Genomic DNA, 26,406 nt, shown 5'->3' with positions numbered 1-26,406 from the left:
AGCTTCCGGGGACCAGTTTCTGGCATTACAGCCGTCATCGGCCCTGCTTGCTTGAATCCTGATGGAGCAGTGAGCAAGGGACTCATGTCTGAGTATACCCTGCCACACCTATAGTGGCCAAAAACGATTCAGAAAAGGGGGTGGTGATGAACAGAGTGTCTGAATTAAGCAGACCACTCTTACCCAGTCCAAAGATCAGGGCTTGATCCATCACCGTTATTTAGCTCACTGCCCCATCCCAGCTCAGAACCTGGCTATATGCAAATTAGTCTGTCCCTTGCCCAGTGCATCATGGGAGCAGGGCAGACCAAACTGCCAAGCCAATTCTTCACCAGAAAGGAGACAAGCTTCCGGGGACTGGTTTCTGGCATTACAGCCATCGTCGGCCCGGCTTGCTTGAATCCTGATGGAGCAGTGAGCAAGGGACTCATGTCTGAGTATACCCTGCCACACCTATAGTGGCCAAAACGATTCAGAAAAGGGGGTGGTGATGAACAGAGTGTCTGAATTAAGCAGACCACTCTTACCCAGTCCAAAGATCAGGGCTTGATCCATCACCATTATTTAGCTCACTGCCCCATCCCAGCTCAGAACCTGGCTATATGCAAATTAGTCTGTCCCTGGCACAGTGCATCATGGGAACAGGGCAGACCAAACTACCAAGCCAATTCTTCACCAGAAAGGAGACAAGCTTCCGGGGACCAGTTTCTGGCATTACAGCCGTCGTCGGCCCGGCTTGCTTGAATCCTGATGGAGCAGTGAGCAAGGGACTCATGTCTGAGTATACCCTGCCACACCTATAGTGGCCAAAAACGATTCAGAAAAGGGGGTGGTGATGAACAGAGTGTCTGAATTAAGCAGACCACTCTTACTCAGTCCAAAGATCAGGGCTTGATCCATCACCGTTATTTAGCTCACTGCCCCATCCCAGCTCAGAACCTGGCTATATGCAAATTAGTCTGTCCCTGGCCCAGTGCATCATGGGAACAGGGCAGACCAAACTACCAAGCCAATTCTTCACCAGAAAGGAGACAAGCTTCCGGGGACAGGTTTCTGGCATTACAGCCGTCGTCTGCCCGGCTTGCAAGAAACAATGAGAAAATAAAACTGTTGTGGCTTACTTATTTGCCAGAAATGGATCACACACTAAGATTGCTGATGAGGAAATACACCTGCCTCACAAATCTATCAATGGTGAGATAGCTCAGGGGGCTAATGCATTTGTTGCAAAGATCTTTGTGTATACTGTAAGTTACAAGCTCCAACTCTGGTGAAATGGCTCTGTGGATTTTACACCTGCTGCACTTGTTTCTATATAACATATAAGGTATACCCATGAATCATTGCTGTGTCCAAGGTAGATACAATCAGTGTCATAAAGTAGTAATTAACACTATCACTTTTTGCTCTTTAGTTGAAGATATGCTAATGAGGGAAAGATACAATTCTGGTTAACCTAAGAAACCGTCTCTGATCACAAAATACCTACAGAAGGCAAAGTGTCATTCCTGCCAAGGGGCACCTCATGAGGTGTGTTTACACCCTAGATGCAGCACCCCTCTGCCTACCTAAAAGAAAAAACATTGGAACCGCCCCCTCCAGGTGCGCCTATAAAAAACCACCTCTACTTGGAAACCTCCTGTGTTGATGACCAAAACAGGCCAACAGACTACAGTGGAAGCAGGAAGGGCAGGAGGGGAGTAAGTACTGAAAGATGGAGTAGGATCATACAACTCATATTAATGGCAAGTATTTGATGCATTACCAGTAGTGTCAGAGGAGAATAGAGGGGCGTGAGAGTGGGGTGGGGGAGACATTAACGAAATCGGGGGGAGAACTGACCTGCCGCCCGCTGCATTTCCAGTCTTCTGTTCCTTTTGAGGCTCCACTGCAAGCACAGGCTCCAAGATTCCCCTGAGGCCAATCCTGAAGCTGCTCTTATACACGAGAGCAGCTTCAGGATTGGCTTGAGCGCCAATGGTTTGAGCTTCCAAGGAGACTGGGAGCCTGTGCTTGCTGTCTCCAATCCGGCAATGCAGCTCGGGTTGGAGACAGCTTGAAAGTGCATAATGCTTTGGCCGACCTGAGATGGCCGGCCAAACCATCATGCACACTGATAACAGTGCATACCACTCCTCGTCGGTGCCTTTCATCCCCCTGGCCCACCCCCAAGACCCAAAAAAAAATGATAATAAACACGGGTTTATTATTGTGTCATGTTTCATTTTTTTAGGCTGTTTGAAGGGAGTGCGACGCTCCTCCGCCATAGTGGAGGAGCCTCTGCTGAGCAATACCTCTTCATTACTTCCTGCTCCAAGTCCTCATGTCAAAAGTATATACCAAAGCAGGCAGAACCGTCATCAATTGCCCACCAAGGCAGCCATCCAGAAGACAATGTGTGACCAGATGGCTCCTTGTCACTGGGACACTACTTTTCCATTCCAGGACCTTTTTATTACATATCATTGGTCTGAGAAATATTATTCTAATCAGCTCAATTAAAATTAACCAAGAATACAATGCCCAGAATGCACTGATATATAAATGCAAAGTCCAGGCATGGAAAAGTGATGTCCTCACTGACATGGAGCTATCTGCTCGTTGAACCCTGTGGGAGCTTGTTGTGCTCTTTTTAATGCTCAGTAAATATTTATGCCGATTTGCGCTGGAGTATGTAGAGCTTAAAAAGTAGCACTCTGGAATCTTCGATCACAATGTCTGAAAAGGTAGTGCACCAGTTACTGTTGGTGCCTGAGCGAATGCCTCAAGTAGAAGTGTGACTTCTAGGAATGACTCCTCACTTAAAGGGTCCAGATCAGTGCTTAATTTGAGCCGGCTGTTTCCGGTGCTCAACACTTAATTGTCAACACCAGTGCTTGTGATAGTCTGCCACATGGTGGCGCAGGCTATCTAATTTAGAGATGAGCAGAACAACAGTGTTTATTCATTCAAAATAAATTGAAAATGACTATTACCTGCCACCCAAGCCATTCTTATAGTTTAGGGGGCTTGAAATGGTCAGAATTGTCACACTTGTAGGAGTGTGATGGCTATTAGCTGTGTTGGTACTATCATTGGCAACACTGGAAAGGCAATTTGTGGTGCAAGCTGAAGTGGCATCTTGAGTAGGGCCCTGGTGCTTATTTTTTTCTCTAAATCAAGCACTGAACGTAGCTTTGGAGGGGGAGGTGGGGGGGTTGGGTTGTGACTTAAGTCTCTGCCCCGCAATATTTTGGTAGGAGCTTGATTTAAATGGATGGCCAGGTAGAGACCCGTTCAAAGGCCTGATTTTTTCCACTTCCGGTGCAGAACACTGCCCGCTTAAAAAAAACATTGAGTAGCAGATTAAAAGGTGACATACTGCTGATGATGGAAAATAGCGTGTCTATGACTACTACACAGATTCTGTTTATGTTCCTTTCAGTTGTCTGGGAATGGAACAGCAACAAAAACCATTTCCAGGGGACACTAGTACAGGGCCGGCTTTAGCACCGGTGATACCCAGTGCGACAATCATTTTTGGCAGCCCCACACCCCATGACCGCCTCTTAGGATTCTCTCACTACCACCAGGCAAAAGTGCCTCTCATCACTCCTATCATGCGTGGTTACTAAACACAGTGCCCCGCTGAAATCAGCGCCTCCCTCCACAGGTCAGCGCCCAGTGCGGCCGCACCAGTTGCTCTGCCCTAAAGCTGACCCTGCACTAGTACATGGAAGTAAGCGGCTAAACAACTGCAAAACCAACATGTAGTTGTAAATCAGATTCAAGAGTGTAAATGGCTTTTTGAACCAGGCCCAGTTTGTAATCTCTCCTGCTCTGGACCAGATTGCAAATTTCCTTCAAAACTCTTCCACGCACTGTGGTTTTGAGCAAAAAACACGTGACAATTATGTTTAAGAAAAAATCGTGCATGAATAGTACAACAACATAAACCATTTTTTAAACATATATTTTAATAAAGTAACAGTGATATATTATTGAAAAGACAGAAAATACTGAAAATCAGCTATTATCCAGGTGTCCTAAGAGGTATATCCTCTGTCTCCTCTTCTCTTTACTGTACATATCCCTCTGACATCAGAGGTACATTTCATCTGTATTTGGAGGTCATCACAGCAGATACTGAGGCCAGGAACTTGTCCCAGGCAGCCTGGCACTGAGGGGTGAAGTCAGCAGGGAAATGGGCGGCCAGCACAATCTGAATGCAGTGGGACAGCAGCTGAAAGAGAAAGAACAAAATGGCTTGAATAGTAACAACACCGCAGATAGTGCCCGGATTCACCAAGCAGCATTAAAGATCGGTAGTCAGTGTGCAGTGAGCTGCACACTGACATGTAACATAGGAAAAACATACAAGAATGGAACGGGCAGCTATAGTACAGGTCAAGAGCTGCCCTGTAGAAGACAAAACCAGAGAGGAGTGTTGAATGGACCGCAATCCGGGATTTAACAGCTGTTTTACCCACCAGAGCCACAATCTCAGACTGGTATTGATGTAAAAAATGGCCATGGCCCATATTTTTGTTTTATTGGCTAACCTTCATCTGCTGGAGGGGAGCGGGCAGCCATGGCCCGCCTTCAATCAGTGCTTTAAATGGCCCGGTACTGTCCGGTGCGGAGTACCTGCACTTCTTTAATTTGAAAGGAAGAGTACCTGCACTTTTCTGCACTACTGAATTATATTTAATGGGAGAGTACTGGCACTTCTCAGGAGCAAACAGCGACTCTAGTGAGTACTAACACTTCTATATTTCCATTTAAAACACTACCTATAATCCACTCGGTGATGGTGGCCCCCTAGCTGCTGGGCGGTGGTTGCCCTGCCTCGGATGCAGCCCACCTCCAACAGCTTGGGGTTTGTGGAGGCCCTGCCCAGACTGCAGCCCACCTAAATCCAGAAACAGAGACCCTGCCCCAGCCACAGCCCACACAAATTAAGTTCCATCTCAAGGGCTTGCGTCCCTCCTCCATACTCCTTTATTACATAAAATTTAACATAAACAACATGTAAACCCAGTGGCAACTGATACAATTAATAAGTGGTGGGGTGGGTGGTGGTAGGGGTATGGGGGTTGCACTGCGGTTAAAATAAATGAATAAAAGACTTACCTGATGCTGCCGGCCGCCTCACACCTCGGTGCTACTCTGCTCTCATGCTCCCAGCAGTCTCTGCGACACATCGCAGACTCCCCATCCAATCTAGATGCTGCTTTCATGCTATTCCTAGCATAAGAGCAGCATGAGGATTGACCTAAGGGGACTGGTTTGACACTCACTCTGGCACAGTGTTGTTTCTCCACCCGGCTGTGGAATACAGCTGGACTGGAAAAACCTAAGACGGCCGGCCAAACAGACATGCGCACTTGTAGCAGTGTGTACCACTCATCCTCCCTTTACCCTCCCAGTGTCAATCATCATGTCCCGGCCCCACCTCGCCCTTGAATTGGCATAACGGGCGTAGCAAGGAAATATAAAATTATAATAACTTGTTTTATTATCATTTTATTTTTCCTTTATTCACTACTCAGAAAGCAATTGGGTGGCGCTCTTCCGCCCTCATGGAGTGTGGAATGTGTAAATCTCTTTAGGGGAGAGTGATATGATGGAACGTTCGAATTCGTGTTTTGAGCCCTAAAAACATTCTCTTGAAAACAAATCCACAAAAAAGGACTGGCTGAGAGAAAAAGAAGAGTATTAAGGTAAGTATGTAAGGGTAAGCAGTTCAAATAAGTGATAAGAGAGCGAGGTGATTTAGAGGGTTAACGCTCCAGCAGAAACCCGTGCACAGCGACAAGTACAAGAATAATTAAAATGCTCATCATTCAACGATCAATGACATTGTATCATTGATTTGGGTAGCAGTAAAACGGGTGATTTCGCTGAAAGAGGTGGTCTGATGGAAAGCTGTGCTATTTCTCTAGCGGCCAGTGCCCCTGTGTGATATGGACATGACTCTGCTTTACTCCACCCTTCCTTCCCCCATCCTGCCATTCCAAGTCACCAATCTGTGGAAAAACCTCTCAGTTCCCTCAGACCAGTCCACCTTGGAAGTCAACAAAGACATTCAAGATTGGGAAAAATTCAGCTGCTTTAGGAATTCATCAACTCTCTCTCTCTCTTTCTCTCTCTCCATCAGTCGAACTTCCCTCTCTCTTTCTCGCCATCTCTGATTTTTTTCTCTCTACCCCCTACCTCCATGTCTCTCTCTTGGAGCCTTCTTGTGCCTTCAGCAGGTAATCTCAGAAGGGGGTGGGGGCGGGGGGGGTGATGGAAACGAAAGAGCGCCCCCTGCCCTAAACACTGACTTGCAAGGGCTCCAGCCCCCTGGGGAGCTGGCCGCTAGAATAAAAGGTCTGTCCGGCGCTGCTGAGTCTTTCATCCTGTTGAGGTTAATTTAATTACCTCAGACGTACGACTCAGCCCCATAGTGCCCACACCGCCAGCGCTCGCCCCGCATGCCAATTCCACTTACATACCAAGGAAACTCATGAGACATATTTGTGGGAAAGAACTGCTGCAGGTTTATTTCGTACAGCACAGGTATAGCGTTAAGGTGGGTCATCTTACAGGCGATCCAAAGCGGCAGCCCCTCGCTGGCCCGCATGCCTAAGGAGCCATCCTGCACGGCGAGACGATGCTCTAACGGTGCTTCATATTACCATTTCGTTATACTCCCGCCCCCCCCCTGTCAGGGCGGAGAGATCAGGCCCCCCGACCGCCCGAAGGACTAACGGGGCGCCGACGCTGTTTCCTGGAACCTCCTTCGGCTCCAGGTGCTTGGCTCAGGCACCCTTACTGTGCCAGGCAGAGGTATCTTGACTGTATCCTTCTGCCGCAGAGGTACCCTTACTGTCCATCTGCTTCCAGATCGCCCTGTACTCCGCCACAGCTCTGGAGGAGGCCCACGTCGATGACAGAGCCCCCCCACCCACCTAGCTACTTTCGGTCGCTGTTTAGTGCACCTTTATCATAGTACCCTTCCGTTTTCTCTTCGTATTGGTACCTGCCCAATGAAACACATGCCTCTCTTCCCATGAACTTCTGCATGGATCTACGACCCTCTTGCGGGAATGCACTACCGCTACCGGTGATCTGGCCCTGCGAGGAACCTCAGACCACAGGAGCTCACCCGCTCCCAACCCGTTCCCAGATGAAAGGTGGGGTATTGTGTGGGGGCCCCCCGTACGCAGGGTGCTATTCTAGTTTGAGCTTCAAATTGCTTTACTACATAATGGATACCACGGTTATCGCATGGTAACGCCCCATCTGAACCTACATGCACTTGATTATGCTAGAAGGGCAGGTCTCACTCTCACGGGACTAGCTACCAACAACATGGATCTTGCCACCTTAGGACCTGAATAACCCCTAATTCACTGACTCGGGGCGCCCGCTTAAGTGTACCTGGCCCAGGGCCCTCCACCTCCTGTGAACCCTGCAGTTTGAATTAAGCTGTTTGGCATTACCTGTCAATATCTACAAGAGGAGACACACATCCTCGCTTAGTCCATGCTTCTCTGTTTCATAACCTGGATCGGCTACCATAAAGCTTCCTTGCCTAGCCGACCCGCCTCCCCAGCGTGACCAGATCATTCCCTCCCAGGTGAAATAGGGGGATATTGGGAGGACCACCCCTCCCCACCCTGCATTGCTCTAGCTTGTACTTCAGTGACCCCATTGCATTACAGGAACACCCAACCACAGGATTTGTGTCCTCGCGAAAGCCAAGTTCCATTTCTCGGACGTAGCCCATTGTACCAACCTGAGAACATAGGAATGGCCCATCACCCACACGCAAGTCAGCTGTAAGGTTTGGCCTCCGGGGCAGGGTGCACAAGCCAACCACAACCTGGGCCAATCCTAGCTTCACCCCTTGACTACATTTGTGAATTTAATCCCAGAAAATCGCTTGTAGCTCTTTTCCAGAAGCTATTACTTAGTTTGCCTCACTCTGACAAACATAAGGAGGTTTTTCCAAAGTATCCTATTTGTTCACCTTTCCTATGCTTAATATGCACTACGTTAGCTGTTTTCATTCGGAACAGTATACCGAGGACCGGTAAGTGACTATTCCCATTATTGTATCTGATGCAATGGACAACCAGTGATATTTGTCCAAGAAGTAAAGTGGTGTGATTATGAAATTTATCACCGTAGCTGTAATAATTATTACAGTGAATGTCCTGGCAAATCCCTGCCAGATCAATACTTGGAATAGTTGAAGCACAGCCTAGCAGATATGTTTTAACAGTCAAATTGTTATTCCTGACCATGTCTCCGCAATCCGCACCGCAGCATAGTAGCTACTCCACGCATGCTCCTACTGCATGTGACCCCTAATCTGCATCGCTCCCAGGAAGCAAGTGTCCGGAACTAACGCAGTCACCTAGTAGTTGCTTCCACGTTTCGTCTGCCACGGGGCAGGCCGCTAAAGAGTCCACATTCTGATGTGTGGTGAGTTTGGACTCAATCCCAGAATATTGGTGTAAAGTTCCTACTCCCAGCCTTCGCTTGTGCCCCTGCAGCAAGCATCATGCACTCCTAATTCTCTTCTCAGTGAACATGAAGCTTCAAACTGTTAACCTGAAGCTAGGAGGTTATACCTGTATTCGTTAGAGAATGTGTGCTAAAGCAATCCCATTTTATGTGTAATGTTCTGTATTCCTTGCCTAGCCAACTGAGAGCTACCTTCCCCCCTCTACGTCTGCCCGTTTCGCTACTGCCCTGTGTGGCATTACCATCCTTTCGATACACCACGGGTGACACTAACTAATAATGACACTTTATTGCTGGCGCTAAACAATGGGGATGAGGGAGGCCCATTCCAGTAATTGCTCCCGTTTGGCCATCAATGACTCTAGGAGACCATGGTTTGGGGCAGCCCTTGTAAAAGAATCCCGATCATGGAGTGTGTATGAGTAGCGTAGACATATATCCAACATTTTGGGAAACAACCTACCCTTGTTGTTACTCCCCTGTCACCTCAGAGCAGATGTCAGCAGCTGCCTACAGTACTTGGGCACACTTGGGGCACATGTTATACCTACCATTTGGTAGTAAAATTAAATCTGGGCTATTTCCACGTTATTTAAGGGCTCCAGCCCCCTGGGGAGCTGGCCGCTAGAATAAAAGGTCTGTCCGGCGCTGCTGAGTCTTTCATCCTGTTGAGGTTAATTTAATGACCTCAGACGTACGACTCAGCCCCAGACCCACTGGCTTTACAAGTCCTAATACTTTTCATGACTTTCAGGAAATAACGCCAAACATTCTAGATTCGATTACTCTAAAATGTATTTAGGTCTAAGACTGGGCAATAAAGTTGCCTGCCTGTTTTCCTTTTTTTTGCTGATACTGTTGCTCAGAGAGGTATTATGACTGCTGCACAAAAACCTGTGTTCAAATTGCCTTTCACTTGTTCTCATTCCAGTAAAATACATCACTGATCCAAAACATCTGCTGCAGAGGCTCATATGTTCATTTCAAGAGAGACAATGCCTAACAGTTTACTGGGTAAACACACAATTTACAGACACCTAAATTTTAGGTACAGGAGGCAGCATTACACCCCTAAAAATGGCGCGGTGGGTTAACGTGCCAGCATCAGTGACCTGTGTCGAACCTGGGCTTCCATCACCAATCCCAGTAGGTTACAAACCTTTTGCATGCATGTTTGTGGAACCCACAGGTCACCTTTTCAACACGAATAAGATAGTTGATAAGATTAATGCACCCACTGCAATGATACATGTGTAACATGCCGGTACGTGGTTTAAATTGAGGCAGAGAGGACACAACCTTTCCTCACACTAAAGTCAATAAAATCAGCACCATTAAGCTGGGAAAAGGGCAGAGCAATTTCCAAACAAGAAATAAAATGAGTGACCCAGATACTAGCCAACTATATTTGCAGTGGCTGCTTATCCCACTAAGCTATTGCAAGGATTCGTTTTTCTAAGAATACAAAAAATATTTCCTTCTAATAATGTCATTTGTCGCCTATTGCAAAGTATTTATCAACCTACCTGGTACCATCCTGGTGAATAGTTATTGACTGAAGTTGCTGTGTTGTTTAAACTTTATGATCACTAAATCTTTCAAATCCCACAAATCTTCCTGCCTACAGAAGAGGGCGGCCAGAATAGAGGGTTTTCTGGGGCAGAAGTGGGTATGTACATGGGAATCAGAAAGGGGTCGTTCTTGGCGAAAACCGGTTAAGGAGTGATCTTCGGGGCTAAAAAGAGGGCGTTTTTGGGCTGTCTTCTTGGCGCTAGAGGAGGAGTCCTGCGAAAGCACCGAAGAGAGTGTTGCCACTGGGCTACAAAACAGGGTGGCCTTGGGAAGCTGTAAGAGTGGGTGTAACTAATGGTACAGCGATGGTACATTCTAGGGAGGCCACAGGCTCAGCAGAAGGTAGGCCTTTGGGGACTAGAGAGAAAGTGCCCTATTGGAGCCTGAAAAAGCATGTACTTGTGAGAGCAGAGGAATGTTTCTTGGTGTAAAATCGAATAGAGGGCTCATGAATACTTTATGCACTCCTATGACCGAGGCCTAGTGCTGTGGTATTTATGGAGGGAGTGTCCTATAGGGGACCTGACGCACCAACATGGCCTTCTCTATTGAGGTTTAACCGTGTTATTCGAATACATTAACTAATCGAGGAATGGTCCCTGCCTGGGCCAGAGGAGTATTTACCATGACTGGAGACATTTATGTCAAATTTAAAGGTTTCCAAACAGCCTATGGCCACAAAAGCCAAAAATGCTTTACAAAATTAGACCCAAACAATGCATTGTCCTGCACGGGAGTTTATTAAACAATCCAATACTTCGAGTTGAAATGAGTAATCAGAAGACACTATATTTATGTGGCAATCAGAACACTACATCTCTAGTAGCCACACTAGGTGCATAGTGGGAAATATTTGTGCCACAAAAGATCCCTGCCCTGCTCCATTGGTGTCATACAAGCCCACGCTCTCATCCCCATAAAGTTGACGCAGAATTTGAAAAAATAGGCTGACCTAAATGATGGTCTTATTCCCCGTTTCCCTCCATGTCAACCATCTTTGACCTAATTATCTTGACTTCGTTCTCAAATTCGCTAAAGATCCCATGAGGGTACAGAGTTGGCATTGGATGGGCAGGGAAACATGCAGACCCAGTTATATGGCTAGCCAAATTAAGGGCCTATAGCAAAGGACGAGGGGTGAAGAAGGAAATGAGGTAATTAAATGGACACAGGAGATGCACTATGAAGGAAGTCTCAGACCCCATGAAACATGGTCCATTGCATTGGTGACTATGGTCATGGACTATTGTAGGTTGCTTGTCAGAAACACCTGCAGAAAAAAAATCACAATAATATTGTGTACTAAACATTGTTTGCAAAAATATCATTCCAATGGGTATAGCTTTTTTACTTTTAACTCCATTTGGACAATATTTCTGCAAAATATATTTCGGACGCCATGTTTATGTCAAATAATATTCTTACTACGATATTCTGTACCATACCATTATGCAGTGCATGTGGGCAATGAATTTGAATTTGAATTTTTAACAATTTGTAGAGCGCACATTCACTAGGCAGTTTCTTGGTGCTATAGGATTCCTGAGCTGGGGAGGGCACCGGGGGCTATAGGCTAAAAGCTTGCTGGAACAAAAAAGTCTTAAGGGCTTTGCGAAACTCAGTGTAGGAGGGGGAGGATCTGACGGGGAAGGGAAGGGTGTTCCAAAAGGTGGGCGCAAGAACCGAAAATTTCTGGCCGCCTGATCGATTTTTCTTGAAACGGGGGATGACCAATAAAGATTTAGTGGAGGAGCGTAGGTCTCTGGAAGGACTGTAATTGGAAATGGCAGAGTAATGAAAGCGGGAGCAGTGCCCGCCGGGCTTGGAAAGTGAGGCAGCCGAGTTTGAAAAGGGCTCTTTGTTTAATGAGGAGCCAGTGAAGGGCCGTGAGAAGGGGTGAGGAGTGATGATATTTAGATAGGCCATGCACCAGGCGGGCTGCCTGGTTCTGCACCAGCTGAAGGCGTTGAAGTGCATAGGCGGGGGCACCATTATAGATAATGTTCCTGTAGTCGATCTTGGATAAGACCATGGCCATTACAATTAGTTTGAGTGCAGAGGGAGAGAAAAACCAGGATAATTTCCTATTAATGCGCAGGGTAAAGAAACAAGAAGAAACAACAGAACTAATGTGGGTGTGAAGTGTCAAATGATGATTGAGGGTGATGCCGAGGGCCTTGACTGAGTGAGAGGGGGTGGGAGGAGGGCCAAGAGAAGGGGGCCAAAAAGAAGGCGACCAGGGGTTGCCACTGCCTCCAGTCAAAATCAGCTCTGTTTTATCCGGGTTGAGTTTAAGGTGGTTTGCATTCATCCACTCCCGGATAAACAGCATGACGGATTGGAAGCTAGTGGTGCCTGGTGAAGGGGAGGAAAAATTAAAAATAAGTTGGAGGTCGTCAGCGTAGTTGTAAACTGTGACCTCCATTTGTTGAAGTGCAAAAATAAGAGGAAAAATGTAGAGGTTAAATAAAAGGGGAGAGAGAGAAGAGCCCTGAGGGACGCCACATTTCACCCTGCGTGGCGGGGCCCAAAATTCGGCAAGGTGGACCGCCTGAGTGCGGTCATCCAGGAAAGAGCCTATCCAGGTCAGAACCTGTTCCCCCATGCCCGCCGCCTAGACACGGGACAGAAGGATGGAATGGTCCACCGTGTCAAAAGCGGCGGACAGATCCAAGAAGACCAGGGCCTGAGGGGTGTTGGTATCAAGTCCCTCCCTGAGTTGGTCCATGACTGAAATAACCATGGTCTGCAATAAACATATTTCAGAGTGTTTGGGGCTGACAGGGCAAAATGTTGTCCAGAGAACTACAGCATGCCATGAGAGAAGGCAGCCAGAGCCCCAGAGGAGTGAATGAAAATGAAGGACTGTATTTTTTTCAGCAGTGTTTTGGTGTCCGTATAAAATATCTGCTTTTTTCATTTGTAAGATAATTTCTAAATTACGTGTACATGTATATTATCCAAGATGATTTATCTGAAAGAGGCATATGCATTCTTTTTTGTGTATGGCTTTGATCTTACTTAAACTATTACATAACATGGAATTGGTTTCTATTTTATTTTTTGGCGCCTTAGGGCCAGATGTATCACAGGGTTTAACCCATTCTGTGTCTATGGGAAAATGCTTAGTACATATGGCCCTTAGTATGTAGTTAATTTGTAAAATAATAAGTGCTGGGGTTCTCATAAGGAGGCAGCTTACACCAGCTAATTTCTCCTGTTAGATCCGCCTAAAACAGTACCAACTACTAACTATGAAACCCTACAAGTAGGGAAAGGATGTGGTGAAATGGCTAGAGCTGCCAACTGCATATCTGGGGAATCAGGTTCGACTCTCTACGTCGGCTCAATATCCTGTGTTTTTGAGAGAATCACTTCATCTCCTGGTGCCTACCAAAATGAATGTGTCCTTCACAGGTCCTCAAGCCCGGTGTTGATGATTAAGTGCCTGTGCTGAGCACCGGAAACCACCAGATCAAATTAAGTACTGCCCTTAGTGTGTTAGCTTGCTACTACTTACTGATTCGTTTACACACTGGCCTCTATGTGGGTTAAGCTGATTTGGACTGTAACATAAAGAGTGTGATCAAATTTTAAACATGAAATATTAAATAAAACACCATCTTGACCTTTGATCTTTTGCTGAAAAGTGAAGGCACTGCAGAAAGAATAGTAGTTCTGTTTCTGTGCTTGCTATAATCTGTGATATTTTCTCACCTTGTAGTTCCCGGGGTCCACTCTGAGGTTGTAGGCGTGCAGGTCACTCAGTTTGGACAGCGCCTGGACGAGGTTGTCAAGGTTTTTAGCCGCTTCTCCGAGGGTGCCCAGCACCTTGGCACCATGGTTGCGCAGATCAGCAGATCCTGAGCTGGTGTCAAAATGGCGGAAATAAGTCTTGCTCTGGGGAAAGCTTCTGAAAAGCCTGTAATATAAAAACAATATTGCAGTTATCTTTCTTTCCTTCAGAGTACACCTACTCTGTTAGGAAGTGATCTGAAAGCTTAGGGTTGGCTGCACTTTAATAATCTTTGCTTCCTGGTTAGATTTCAGCATTGTCACAGCTAGCTATCATATGGCCAGATTATAAATAGGCCAGTAAAGGCAGCTGAAATAGCAACAGCACTATTTGTGTTGCAGGCAGGCAGTATTTTTAGTCTATATTTGAAAGGTGTGATGTTTATTTATAGTCATTACTATTTGACCTTCCAGGAAATTTTCTGAGTTGTTTGTAAAGGGTATAGTACATTGTTACTACTCTGCATCCAGTGCTTAATTTGTAAATAAATGAGTGGTGGTGCCCAAAGCTTTTCTCAGAAGCACCCGGAAAGGATATTTAATTTCAGCACGTGAATACCAAGGCTGCGTAGTTTTAAATTGACCTCATGCCTCTTAAATCCACTAACAGACACCCAATTCTACGTTATCCCACTATTGCAGGTTCCTGCTTCTTCCTTAGTGACATTCATTCCGTCTTTCTTTTCCTCTGCCTTTCCACTTTGTGTGTGCTTTTTTCCCTTTCTTGCTATGCGTAAATATCTGATGGGAATAATATGTGCCTGTCCCCAAAAACGAGTGCCAGTGGCCCCCACTGGCAACCACCGGCTCCAATTAAGCACTGTCTGAATAATTACAAGCTGTTTTGGTGACTGCAAAAGAATTTAACAAACTTACTGCAGGTAAAACAAAATGAGACTAGTGAGTAAAGATGTAGGCAGAATGCTGTGAAAACGCAGAATGCTGAGAAAGCGGGAATGCCGCCACACACCAGGCTGAAGTGGGCTAACTCACTGCCTGATGCTATAGGGGGCAGAAAACATGTGATTTACACTGCTGACCAATGGATGAAGAGGGCTAGCTGAAGCCCCACACAAGTATATTATATATGGGATAAAGTACCCCAGCTGTTCATTATAAGGGTATCGCAAGTGAGTTCCATACCAGTAGAGGAATTAGGTTGAAGGCTGAGTTCCTTTATAAGTTCATGGAACTTCAAGCTGACTTGCAGTATCCTTTTAATGCATGGCATAGAGAATTGTATTCCTTATATAACATGGTTTCATCATCACCTTTACCACAAACTGCACAAATCATTGATGTCTTTCTATTTCATTTTTAGTTCAGACATGAAAAATAAAAGCAAAACCTGCACTGCAAAATTGAACACACTAAAAAGCAGTTAGAAGTTTTTGTCAAAGCATATTAAAGTACGTTTCTGTAAATCAAATGTCTAGAATGTTGGGTTGAAACATAGAGAGATTCAAATTCTCTTGTAATAACCTATTGGGAGAAAAAAACATATTGCCATAAATATCTCCTTTCTGCTGAATGCTTTTAATTTTAGGAAAACTTATCAGGAGTAAAGCCAGTTCCCCTTTTCCTTGTTTAAACGTATGCTTCATGATATCTGGAGTCCATAGGTACTGTTCCTTGCCACAGGTGCAAATTATATCAGCCAGTGACCAAACACATTTTCTAGCGGCATAAACACACTTTGAAATAGAACCAGGGCTTTAGGTGGAATGAAAAAAACTGGGGGGCGGGCCTCTCAAAGGGGCGTGGCCAATGTTAGTAAGGCCGTGGCTTAAAAACAGGTAAGCTAAAAATCTGTGCTTAGTATAGTGCACCGCCCAACTTGTATTTTGCTGTTTCTGTTATTGCATCCCGATATATGATATAACAAATGACATCATACCTACAACAATTCAGGACTATTTGCTTTGTCAATGGTTGTTAGTTGCATAAGATTAAAAAGAAGCAGCTATGGCTTGTATATAATATTGAAAAAGCTTCCACTTAAAGCCCTGGTGACACCAAGACAATGTTGCTGATTCTGAGTTTCAAAAAGAAAAAGGAAATCCACAGAGAAAATGACTCTCTTTAAAGGATCTCCCTTCCCCACAACGCTCCCCTGGCATGACGTCAAGCATTACATTCTCCACTAGTGAGAAGTGAGCAGTGTGAGCACGCCCACATGATGTGCTTGCTGTCACTGCAGGCCGGGGAAACAACGGACCGTCTGTGCCAGGGCACAAAACAGAGCCCCGTTTCGAGGCCTCCTGTAAAAAACTGGCACTTAAAGCCCTGAATTGCACGAGCTTGATTTCACTAAACTTCAAACTCCTCTTTCCTGTATGAATGGAACCTAGGAAGGCCATTATTTAACAATGACAATAACGGTTTCATTTGCAAAACGTTTGAACATGAGGACAAAGTTATACATCAAATCTAGAATAAAACTGGCCGCACAGTAGCCACCTCTCATCTTTCATTCTCCTAGTTTTGAAGCCAGAACGCTCGTGCGTCACGCGCTCGGACGTTACCTGTCCAGCGCTTCCGCTCCCAGCGCCTCGAGGTCGCCAGAAGCCTTTCCCCACAGGGAGAGCACCGCGGCCTTCTCCGCGTCACTCAGGGTCATCTTGGTGGCTTCGGTGGAGGTGGCGCTCAGTCTGCACGAGGTGGTCGGTGGAGAGGAGTCGATGCTGCCCCTGTTGCATCTGTACCTTTAATTACACTAAGGTTCCATAATGACATACTCTGTGTTCTACATTCTGTTACGAGTGTTGGCTGTCGTGTCATTCTGATCTTTACCTGGACATGACAGCATCTTGTCTTTATATCTCTTCTTGTGGGACTTTTAATGATATTAACTTTTAATGAGAATAAACATCCTTCAATATCACTCCTGCTGTTTATGTTGACCTTCATTACAACATAAATATGGCGACGATGGATTGGGATCCGAAATAAAAAAAAAAATTTTTTTGAATGGCAGTTGAGTTTAACCCCTTCGCTGCTAGGCCTTTTCCCCCTCCTGTGCTAAGGCTTTTTTTGGTGTTTTGGGGTAGTGCGCGCTTAGGCCCTTGTAACTTTTTGACCACATAAGGGATCCGCGCCAAATTTGCGTCCTTTTCTTCCAACATCATGGGGATTCTAAAGGCACCCAGGGTTTGTGGATTCCCTTGGAGGGGTCCCAGAAATTAACCAAAATATAGTGTTTTTTTTGTTTTTTTCAGAAAAATGGGAAAAACGGGCTGCAAATGAAAGCCTCTGGCTTTTTCCCTGAATATGGTATCAAAAAAGGGTTTGTGGGGCTGAATTCTCCATTTTCTCAGCTTTTAGGGAATGACAGTGTTTTGTCAGAGAACCGAAATTTTTCACTCAGTTTTGGCATTTTTCTGGGACATAGCCTATTTTTGCTATTTTTAGAGCTTTCCACCTCCTTCCAGTTAATGGTAGAAATGAGTTTGAAAGCAATAATGGATCCTGGAAAGCTTTACATTTCCGAAAAATAGACAAAATTCTGAATTCAGAAAGGGGTCATTTGTCTAAATCCATGAAGGGTTCGTTATAGAAACTAACAGTTAGATATTGGAATATTTGAAAATTTGTTGAAAACAACGGCCTTTTGTCTCAACGTTTTCACCTATAACTTTCTCTAATTTTGACAGCTCTTGGAAAGCAATATACCGTTACATCCGTTAGACCTTCCTGGTTGTGGGGATATATGGGACTTGTAGTTTCACCAAGAACCCGACGAACCCAGATCCAAAAATTGAGCAGCAACTTGCAATGGTATTTTTTCATTTACTGGGTATAGTGCACTTTGTCTTGGAAAATGTACACATGGAATAATCTGCATGAAAGACACCTATGTATGTATGAATTGGGTACAAATTATAGAGTTCAGAAACAGTATATAATTGCACATTTTCAAAGTTGGGAATACTCATACTAGCATGAGAATTATTGGTCATTTTTCATAAAGTTTTTTTTTCTACACAATATCTTTCATTCAAAGGGAGAAATGCAAGAAAGCTCAATTGGTAATAACAGTTGATTTACAAATCTGAATTACCCCAAGTGTCCCGATAAAAACGGTACCTCACTTGTGTGGGTCGGCCTTGTGCCTGCGACAGGAAACGGCGCAAAATGCAACGTGGTCACACCTAAATTTTGCAGTTACAAATTGACCCTTTTTTGGCAAAGTGCCTACCTGTAGTTTTTGCACCCTAGTTCTTCCGGCACCTAGGGAAACCTAGCAAACCTATACATTTTTGAAAAGTAGACACCCAGGGGAATTCAGGATGGGATGACTCGACTGCCTACCACCAGGTTTTGTTACCCAGAATCCCTTGCAAAGCTCAGATTTTGAAAAAAAAAACACATTTTCCTCACATTTCTGTGGTGGAAAGTTCTGGAATCTGCGTGGATCAACAAATTTCCACCCACCCAGCGTGCCCCCAGGTCTCCCGAAAAAAATGGTACCTCACTTGTGTGGGTCGGCCTTGTGCCTACCACGGGAAACGGCACAAAATGCAACGTGGTCGCTCCTCAATTTCCCAGTGAAATCTTAAGCTCTTTGGACAAAGAGACTACCTTTTGTTTTTGAGCCGTAGCTCAACCAGCACCTAGGGAAACCTAGCAAACCTATACATTTTTGAAAACTAGACACCCAGGGCAATTCAGGATGGGGTGACTCGTCTGCCTACCCCCAGGTTTTGTTACCCAGAATCCCTTGCAAACATAAATATTTGACCAAAAAAACACATTTTCCTCACATTTCTGTGGTGGAAAGTTCTGGAATCTGCGTGGATCAACAAATTTGCACCCACCCAGCGTGCCCCTAGGTCTCCCGAAAAAAATGGTACCTCACTTGCGTGGGTAGGCATAGTGGCTGCGACATGAAACCGCGCAAAACGCAGCATGGTCGCATCTCAATTTCCCAGTGAAATTTAGCACGATTCGGACAAAAAGACTACCTTTTGTTTTTGCGCCGTAGCTCTGCCAGCACCTAGGGAAACCTAGCAACCCTATACATTTTTGAAAACTAGACAACCAGGGCAATTCAGGATGGGGTGACTCGTCTGCCTACCCCCAGGTTTTGTTACCCAGAATCCCTTTCAAACAAAAAAATTTGACCAAAAAAACACATTTTCCTCACATTTCTGTGGGGGAAAGTTCTGGAATCTGCGTGGATCAACAAATTTCTACCCACCCAGCGTGCCCCCAGGTCTCCCGAAAAAAATGGTACCCCACTTGCGTGGGTAGGCATAGTGGCTGCGACATGAAACAGCGCAAAACGCAGCATGGTCGCACCTCAATTTCCCAGTGAAATTTAGCACGATTCAGACAAAAAGACTACCTTTTGTTTTTGCGCCGTAGCTCTGCCAGCACCTAGGGAAACCTAGCAAACCTATACATTTCTGAAAACTAGACACCCAGGGCAATTCAGGATGGGGTGACTCGTCTGCCTACCCCCAGGTTTTGTTACCCAGAATCCCTTTCAAACAAAACAATTTAACCAAAAAAACACATTTTCCTCACATTTCTGTGGTGGAAAGTTCTGGAATCTGCGTGGATCAACAAATTTCCATCCACCCAGTGTGCCCCCAGGTCTCCCGAAAAAAATGGTACCTCACTTGCGTGGGTAGGCATAGTGGCTGCGACATGAAACAGCGCAAAACGCAGCATGGTCGCACCTCAATTTCCCAGTGAAATTTTGCACGATTCGGACAAAAAGACTACCTTTTGTTTTTGCGCCGTAGCTCTGCCAGCACCTAGGGAAACCTAGCAAACCTATACATTTCTGAAAACTAGACACCCAGGGCAATTCAGGATGGGGTGACTCGTCTGCCTACCCCCAGGTTTTGTTACCCAGAATCCCTTTCAAACAAAAAAATTTGACCAAAAAAACACATTTTCCTCACATTTCTGTGGGGGAAAGTTCTGGAATCTGCGTGGATCAACAAATTTCCATCCACCCAGTGTGCCCCCAGGTCTCCCGAAAAAAATGGTACCTCACTTGCGTGGGTAGGCATAGTGGCTGCGACATGAAACAGCGCAAAACGCAGCATGGTCGCACCTCAATTTCCCAGTGAAATTTTGCACGATTCGGACAAAAAGACTACCTTTTGTTTTTGCGCCGTAGCTCTGCCAGCACCTAGGGAAACCTAGCAAACCTATACATTTCTGAAAACTAGACAGCCAGGGCAATTCAGGATGGGGTGACTCGTCTGCCTACCCCCAGGTTTTGTTACCCAGAATCCCTTTCAAACAAAAACATTTGACCAAAAAAACACATTTTCCTCACATTTCTGTGGTGGAAAGTTCTGGAATCTGCGTGGATCATCAAATTTCCATGCACCCAGTGTGCCCCCAGGTCTCCCGAAAAAAATGGTACCTCACTTGCGTGGGTAGGCATAGTGGCTGCGACATGAAACAGCGCAAAACGCAGCATGGTCGCACCTCAATTTCCCAGTGAAATTTAGCACGATTCGGACAAAAAGACTACCTTTTGTTTTTACGCCGTAGCTCTGCCAGCACCTAGGGAAACCTAGCAAACCTATACATTTCTGAAAACTAGACACGCAGGGCAATTCAGGATGGGGTGACTCGTCTGCCTACCCCCAGGTTTTGTTACCCAGAATCCCTTTCAAACAAAAAAATTTGACCAAAAAAACACATTTTCCTCACATTTCTGTGGTGGAAAGTTCTGGAATCTGCGTGGATCAACAAATTTCCATCCATCCAGTGTGCCCCCAGGTCTCCCGAAAAAAATGGTACCTCACTTGCGTGGGTAGGCATAGTGGCTGCGACATGACACAGCGCAAAACGCAGCATGATCGCACCTCAATTTCCCAGTGAAATTTAGCACGATTCAGACAAAAAGACTACCTTTTGTTTTTGCGCCGTAGCTCTGCCAGCACCTAGGGAAACCTAGCAAACCTATACATTTCTGAAAACTAGACACCCAGGGCAATTCAGGATGGGGTGACTCGTCTGCCTACCCCTAGGTTTTGTTACCCAGAATCCCTTACAAACATAAAAATTTGACCAAAAAAACACATTTTCCTCACATTTCTGTGGTGGAAAGTTCTGGAATCTGCGTGGATCAACAAATTTCCACCCACCCAGCGTGCCCCCAGGTCTCCCGAAAAAAATGGTACCTCACTTGCGTGGGTAGGCATAGTGGCTGCGACATGAAACCGCGCAAAACGCAGCATGGTCGCACCTCAATTTCCCAGTGAAATTTAGCACGATTCGGACAAAAAGACTACCTTTTGTTTTTACGCCATAGCTCTGCCAGCACCTAGGGAAAACTAGCAAACCTATACATTTCTGAAAACTAGACACCCAGGGCAATTCAGGATGGGGTGACTCGTCTGCCTACCCCCAGGTTTTGTTACCCAGAATCCCTTACAAACATAAAAATTTGACCAAAAAAACACATTTTCCTCACATTTCTGTGGTGGAAAGTTCTGGAATCTGCGTGGATCAACAAATTTCCACCCACCCAGCGTGCCCCCAGGTCTCCCGAAAAAAATGATACCTCACTTGCGTGGGTAGGCATAGTGGCTGCGACATGAAACAGCGCAAAACGCAGCATGGTCGCACCTCAATTTCCCAGTGAAATTTTGCACAATTCTGACAAAAAGACTACCTTTTGTTTTTGCGCCGTAGCTCTGCCAGCACCTAGGGAAAACTAGCAAACCTATACATTTCTGAAAACTAGACACCCAGGGCAATTCAGGATGGGGTGACTCGTCTGCCTACCCCCAGGTTTTGTTACCCAGAATCCCTTACAAACATAAAAATGTGACCAAAAAAACACATTTTCCTCACATTTCTGTGGTGGAAAGTTCTGGAATCTGCGTGGATCAACAAATTTCCACCCACCCAGCGTGCCCCCAGGTCTCCCGAAAAAAATGGTACCTCACTTGCGTGGGTAGGCATAGTGGCTGCGACATGAAACAGCGCAAAACGCAGCATGGTCGCACCTCAATTTCCCAGTGAAATTTTGCACTATTCGGACAAAAAGACTACCTTTTGTTTTTGCGCCGTAGCTCTGCCAGCACCTAAGGAAACCTAGCAAACCTATACATTTTTGAAAACTAGACACCCAGGGCAATTCAGGATGGGGTGACTCGTCTGCCTACCCCCAGGTTTTGTTACCCAGAATCCCTTGAAAACATAAATATTTGACCAAAAAAACACATTTTCCTCACATTTCTGTGGTGGAAAGTTCTGGAATCTGCGTGGATCAACAAATTTCCACCCACCCAGCGTGCCCCCAGGTCTCCCGAAAAAAATGGTACCTCACTTGCGTGGGTAGGCATAGTGGCTGCGACATGAAACAGCGCAAAACGCAGCATGGTCGCACCTCAATTTCCCAGTGAAATTTTGCACTATTCGGACAAAAAGACTACCTTTTGTTTTTGCGCCGTAGCTCTGCCAGCACCTAAGGAAACCTAGCAAACCTATACATTTTTGAAAACTAGACACCCAGGGCAATTCAGGATGGGGTGACTCGTCTGCCTACCCCCAGGTTTTGTTACCCAGAATCCCTTGAAAACATAAATATTTGTCCAAAAAAACACATTTTCCTCACATTTCTGTGGTGGAAAGTTCTGGAATCTGCGTGGATCAACAAATTTCCACTCACCCAGCGTGCCCCCAGGTCTCCCGAAAAAAATGGTACCTCACTTGCGTGGGTAGGCATAGTGGCTGCGACATAAAACAGCGCAAAACGCAGCATGGTCGCACCTCAATTCCCCAGTGAAATTTAGCACGATTCGGACAAAAAGACTACCTTTTGTTTTTGCGCCGTAGCTCTGCCAGAACCTAGGGAAAACTAGCAAACCTATACATTTCTGAAAACTAGACACCCAGGGCAATTCAGGATGGGGTGACTCGTCTGCCTACCCCCAGGTTTTGTTACCCAGAATCCCTTACAAACATAAAAATGTGACCAAAAAAACACATTTTCCTCACATTTCTGTGGTGGAAAGTTCTGGAATCTGCGTGGATCAACAAATTTCCACCCACCCAGCGTGCCCCCAGGTCTCCCGAAAAAAATGGTACCTCACTTGCGTGGGTAGGCATAGTGGCTGCGACATGAAACAGCGCAAAACGCAGCATGGTCGCACCTCAATTTCCCAGTGAAATTTTGCACGATTCGGACAAAAAGACTACCTTTTGTTTTTGCGCCGTAGCTCTGCCAGCACCTAAGGAAACCTAGCAAACCTATACATTTTTGAAAACTAGACACCCAGGGGAATTCAGGATGGGGTGACTCGTCTGCCTACCCCCAGGTTTTGTTACCCAGAATCCCTTGAAAACATAAATATTTGACCAAAAAAACACATTTTCCTCACATTTCTGTGGTGGAAAGTTCTGGAATCTGCGTGGATCAACAAATTTCCACTCACCCAGCGTGCCCCCAGGTCTCCCGAAAAAAACGGTACCTCACTTGCGTGGGTAGACATAGTGGCTGAAACAGGAAACGGTTCAAATCGTACGGTGGTGAATTTACATTACCTTATTGCAAAACTACCTTGATTTTGGGGGGGGGGATCTGAATTTGTGGCCCGGGGCTCGGTGGTATTCTTTGCAAAGTAGCAAACCTAAACAGTTCTGAAAACTAGACACCCGGGGGAGTCCAGGGAGGTATGGCATGCATGGGTCCCCCAATGTTTTCCTACCCAGAACTCTCTGCAAACCTTAAAATTAGGTAAAAATTGCACTTTTCCAAACTTTTTGGCGTGGGATCGCCGTGCCGGCAAAAAAGTCGTACCACCCTGCGTTCCCCTTGTTCTCCCGAGTAAAAGGATACCTCACTTGTGTGGGTGCCCCAAAGCAGAACACCCCAAAAATGAATTTTGAAAAAAGTAGTTTTTACTCATATTTACGTTTTACAAATTAAGCACCCCAGCCTAAGTCACTTGCCTTTGGCCCACCCACACAAGTGAGGTATCATTTTACTCGGGAGAACAAGGGAAACGCTGGGTGGTAGGACATTTGTTCCGGCAGCGAGATCCCACCCAAAAAAGTATGGAAAAGTTGGTTTTTGGACCAAAATTTCAGGTTTGCAGGGGTTTCTGGGTAGGAAAACATTGGGGGACCCACGCATGCCATACCACCCTGGACTCCCCCGGGTGTCTAGTTCTCAGAACTGTTTGGGTTTGGTAGTTTCCAAAGATGCCTGCCAAGCCCCGGGCCAAAAGCTCAGGTGACCCCCTCAAAAAATAAGATTATTTGGCTAAAGGTAATGTTTTCGTCTCCACAGTATGAATTGGGCCTTTTCCTAAAGCAGCCGCTATGCCTACCCACGCAAGTGAGGTACCATTTTTTTCGGGAGACCTTGGGGAACGCTGGGTGGGAGGTAATTTGTGTGAGCCCAGTGATGCCACGCTTTCCCACACTAAAACGTGTGAAAAAAAAGATTTTTTCCAAGCAAAAAATGAGGTTTGCAAGGGATTCTGGGTAAAGGAACGTTGGAGGATCCACGCAAGCCATACCTCCTTGGAAGCCCCCGGGTGTCTACTTTTCAGAAATGTGTGGGTTTGGTAGGTTTCCCTAGATGGCTGTCTCGCACGGGGCCAAAAACCCGGGTAACCCCTCTTGCAAAAGCTGGTGGACATGAATTCTCCAGCTTTTGCAAGAGGGGTTACCTGGGTTTCTGGCCCCGTGCGAGACAGCCATCTAGGGAAACCTACCAAACCCACACATTTCTGAAAAGTAGACACCCGGGGGAGTCCAGGGAGGTATGGCATGCGTGGGTCCCCCAATGTTTTCCTACCCAGAACTCCTTGAAAACATAAAAATGTGACCAAAAAAACACATTTTCCTCACATTTCTGTGGTGGAAAGTTCTGGAATCTGCGTGGATCAACAAATTTCCACCCACCCAGCGTGCCCCCAGGTCTCCCGAAAAAAACGGTACCTCACTTGCGTGGGTAGACATAGTGGCTGCAACAGGAAACGGTTCAAATCGTACGGTGGTGAATTTACATTACCTTATTGCAAAACTACCTTGATTTTGGGGGGGGGGGATCTGAATTTGTGGCCCGGGGCTCGGTGGTATTCTTTGCAAAGTAGCAAACCCAAACAGTTCTGAAAACTAGACACCCGGGGGAGTCCAGGGAGGTATGGCATGCATGGGTCCCCCAATGTTTTCGTACCCAGAACTCTCTGCAAACCTTAAAATTAGGTAAAAATTGCACTTTTCCAAACTTTTTGGCGTGGGATCGCCGTGCCGGCAAAAAAGTCGTACCACCCTGCGTTCCCCTTGTTCTCCCGAGTAAAAGGATACCTCACTTGTGTGGGTGCCCCAAAGTAGAACACCCCAAAAATGAATTTTGAAAAAGGTAGTTTTTACTCATATTTACGTTTTACAAATTAAGCACCCCAGCCTAAGTCACTTGCCTTTGGCCCACCCACACAAGTGAGGTATCATTTTACTCGGGAGAACAAGGGAAACGCTGGGTGGTAGGACATTTGTTCCGGCAGCGAGATCCCACCCAAAAAAGTATGGAAAAGTTGGTTTTTGGACCAAAATTTCAGGTTTGCAGGGGTTTCTGGGTAGGAAAACATTGGGGGACCCACGCATGCCATACCACCCTGGACTCCCCCGGGTGTCTAGTTCTCAGAACTGTTTGGGTTTGGTAGTTTCCAAAGATGCCTGCCAAGCCCCGGGCCAAAAGCTCAGGTGACCCCCTCAAAAAATAAGATTATTTGGCTAAAGGTAATGTTTTTGTCTCCACAGTATGAATTGGGCCTTTTCCTAAAGCAGCCGCTATGCCTACCCACGCAAGTGAGGTACCATTTTTATCGGGAGACCTTGGGGAACGCTGGGTGGGAGGTAATTTGTGTGAGCCCAGTGATGCCACGCTTTCCCACACTAAAACGTGTGAAAAAAAATGATTATTTCCAAGCAAAAAATGAGGTTTGCAAGGGATTCTGGGTAAAGGAACGTTGGAGGATCCACGCAAGACATACCTCCTTGGAAGCCCCCGGGTGTCTACTTTTCAGAAATGTGTGGGTTTGGTAGGTTTCCCTAGATGGCTGTCTCGCACGGGGCCAAAAACCCGGGTAACCCCTCTTGCAAAAGCTGGTGGACATGAATTCTCCAGCTTTTGCAAGAGGGGTTACCTGGGTTTCTGGCCCCGTGCGAGACAGCCATCTAGGGAAACCTACCAAACCCACACATTTCTGAAAAGTAGACACCCGGGGGAGTCCAGGGAGGTATGGCATGCGTGGGTCCCCCAATGTTTTCCTACCCAGAACTCCTTGCAAACCTTAATTAGGTAAAAATAGCACTTTTACAAAAATTTTGCCGTGGGATCGCCGTGCCGGCAAAAATGTCCTACCACCCAGCGTTCCCCTTGTTCTCCCGAGTAAAAGGGTACCTCACCTTAACAGAGTTACTCAAAAGACAAACATTCAAGCACGGCTATCTATTCCTCAAAGACACACACATACAGGTTGGATTTGGCACGAGGGCGAGTGATGGTTCAGTATATAAAATTTTATTAACAAGATATTTCAAAAAAATGAA

The 26,406-nt window shown here is 45.9% G+C and overlaps 1 protein-coding gene across 1 annotated transcript; it reads right to left on the bottom strand.

Annotated features, from left to right (window-relative positions):
- Nucleotides 1-3,985: 3,985 nt before the first annotated feature.
- On the bottom strand, nucleotides 3,986-16,486 carry LOC144785376 (hemoglobin larval subunit alpha-like). The gene is made up of 3 exons (XM_078664326.1): nucleotides 16,392-16,486; nucleotides 13,789-13,993; nucleotides 3,986-4,222 (listed from the first exon to the last, which is right to left on the bottom strand). Exons 1-3 carry the CDS (start codon nucleotides 16,484-16,486, stop codon nucleotides 4,094-4,096), a joined length of 429 nt encoding a protein of 142 aa, XP_078520452.1. The 3' UTR covers nucleotides 3,986-4,093.
- Between the last annotated feature and the right edge of the window lie 9,920 nt (nucleotides 16,487-26,406).

This window comes from Lissotriton helveticus, chromosome 10, assembly GCF_964261635.1.
Source record: "Lissotriton helveticus chromosome 10, aLisHel1.1, whole genome shotgun sequence".
NCBI classification, from domain to species: Eukaryota; Metazoa; Chordata; class Amphibia; order Caudata; family Salamandridae; genus Lissotriton; species Lissotriton helveticus.
This window is presented reverse-complemented; position numbering and strand designations above follow the sequence as displayed.

Excerpts from the sequence above, each read along its gene's own strand:
- LOC144785376 (XM_078664326.1), bottom strand. The coding sequence starts at position 16,486 with ATGACCCTGAGTGACGCGGAGAAGGCCGCGGTGCTCTCCCTGTGGGGA. Across the intron at positions 13,994-16,391 it reads GGAGCGGAAGCGCTGGACAG|GCTTTTCAGAAGCTTTCCCC; the intron begins GTAACGTCCGAG and ends TTTATATTACAG. Across the intron at positions 4,223-13,788 it reads TGGACCCCGGGAACTACAAG|CTGCTGTCCCACTGCATTCA; the intron begins GTGAGAAAATAT and ends TTTCTCTTTCAG.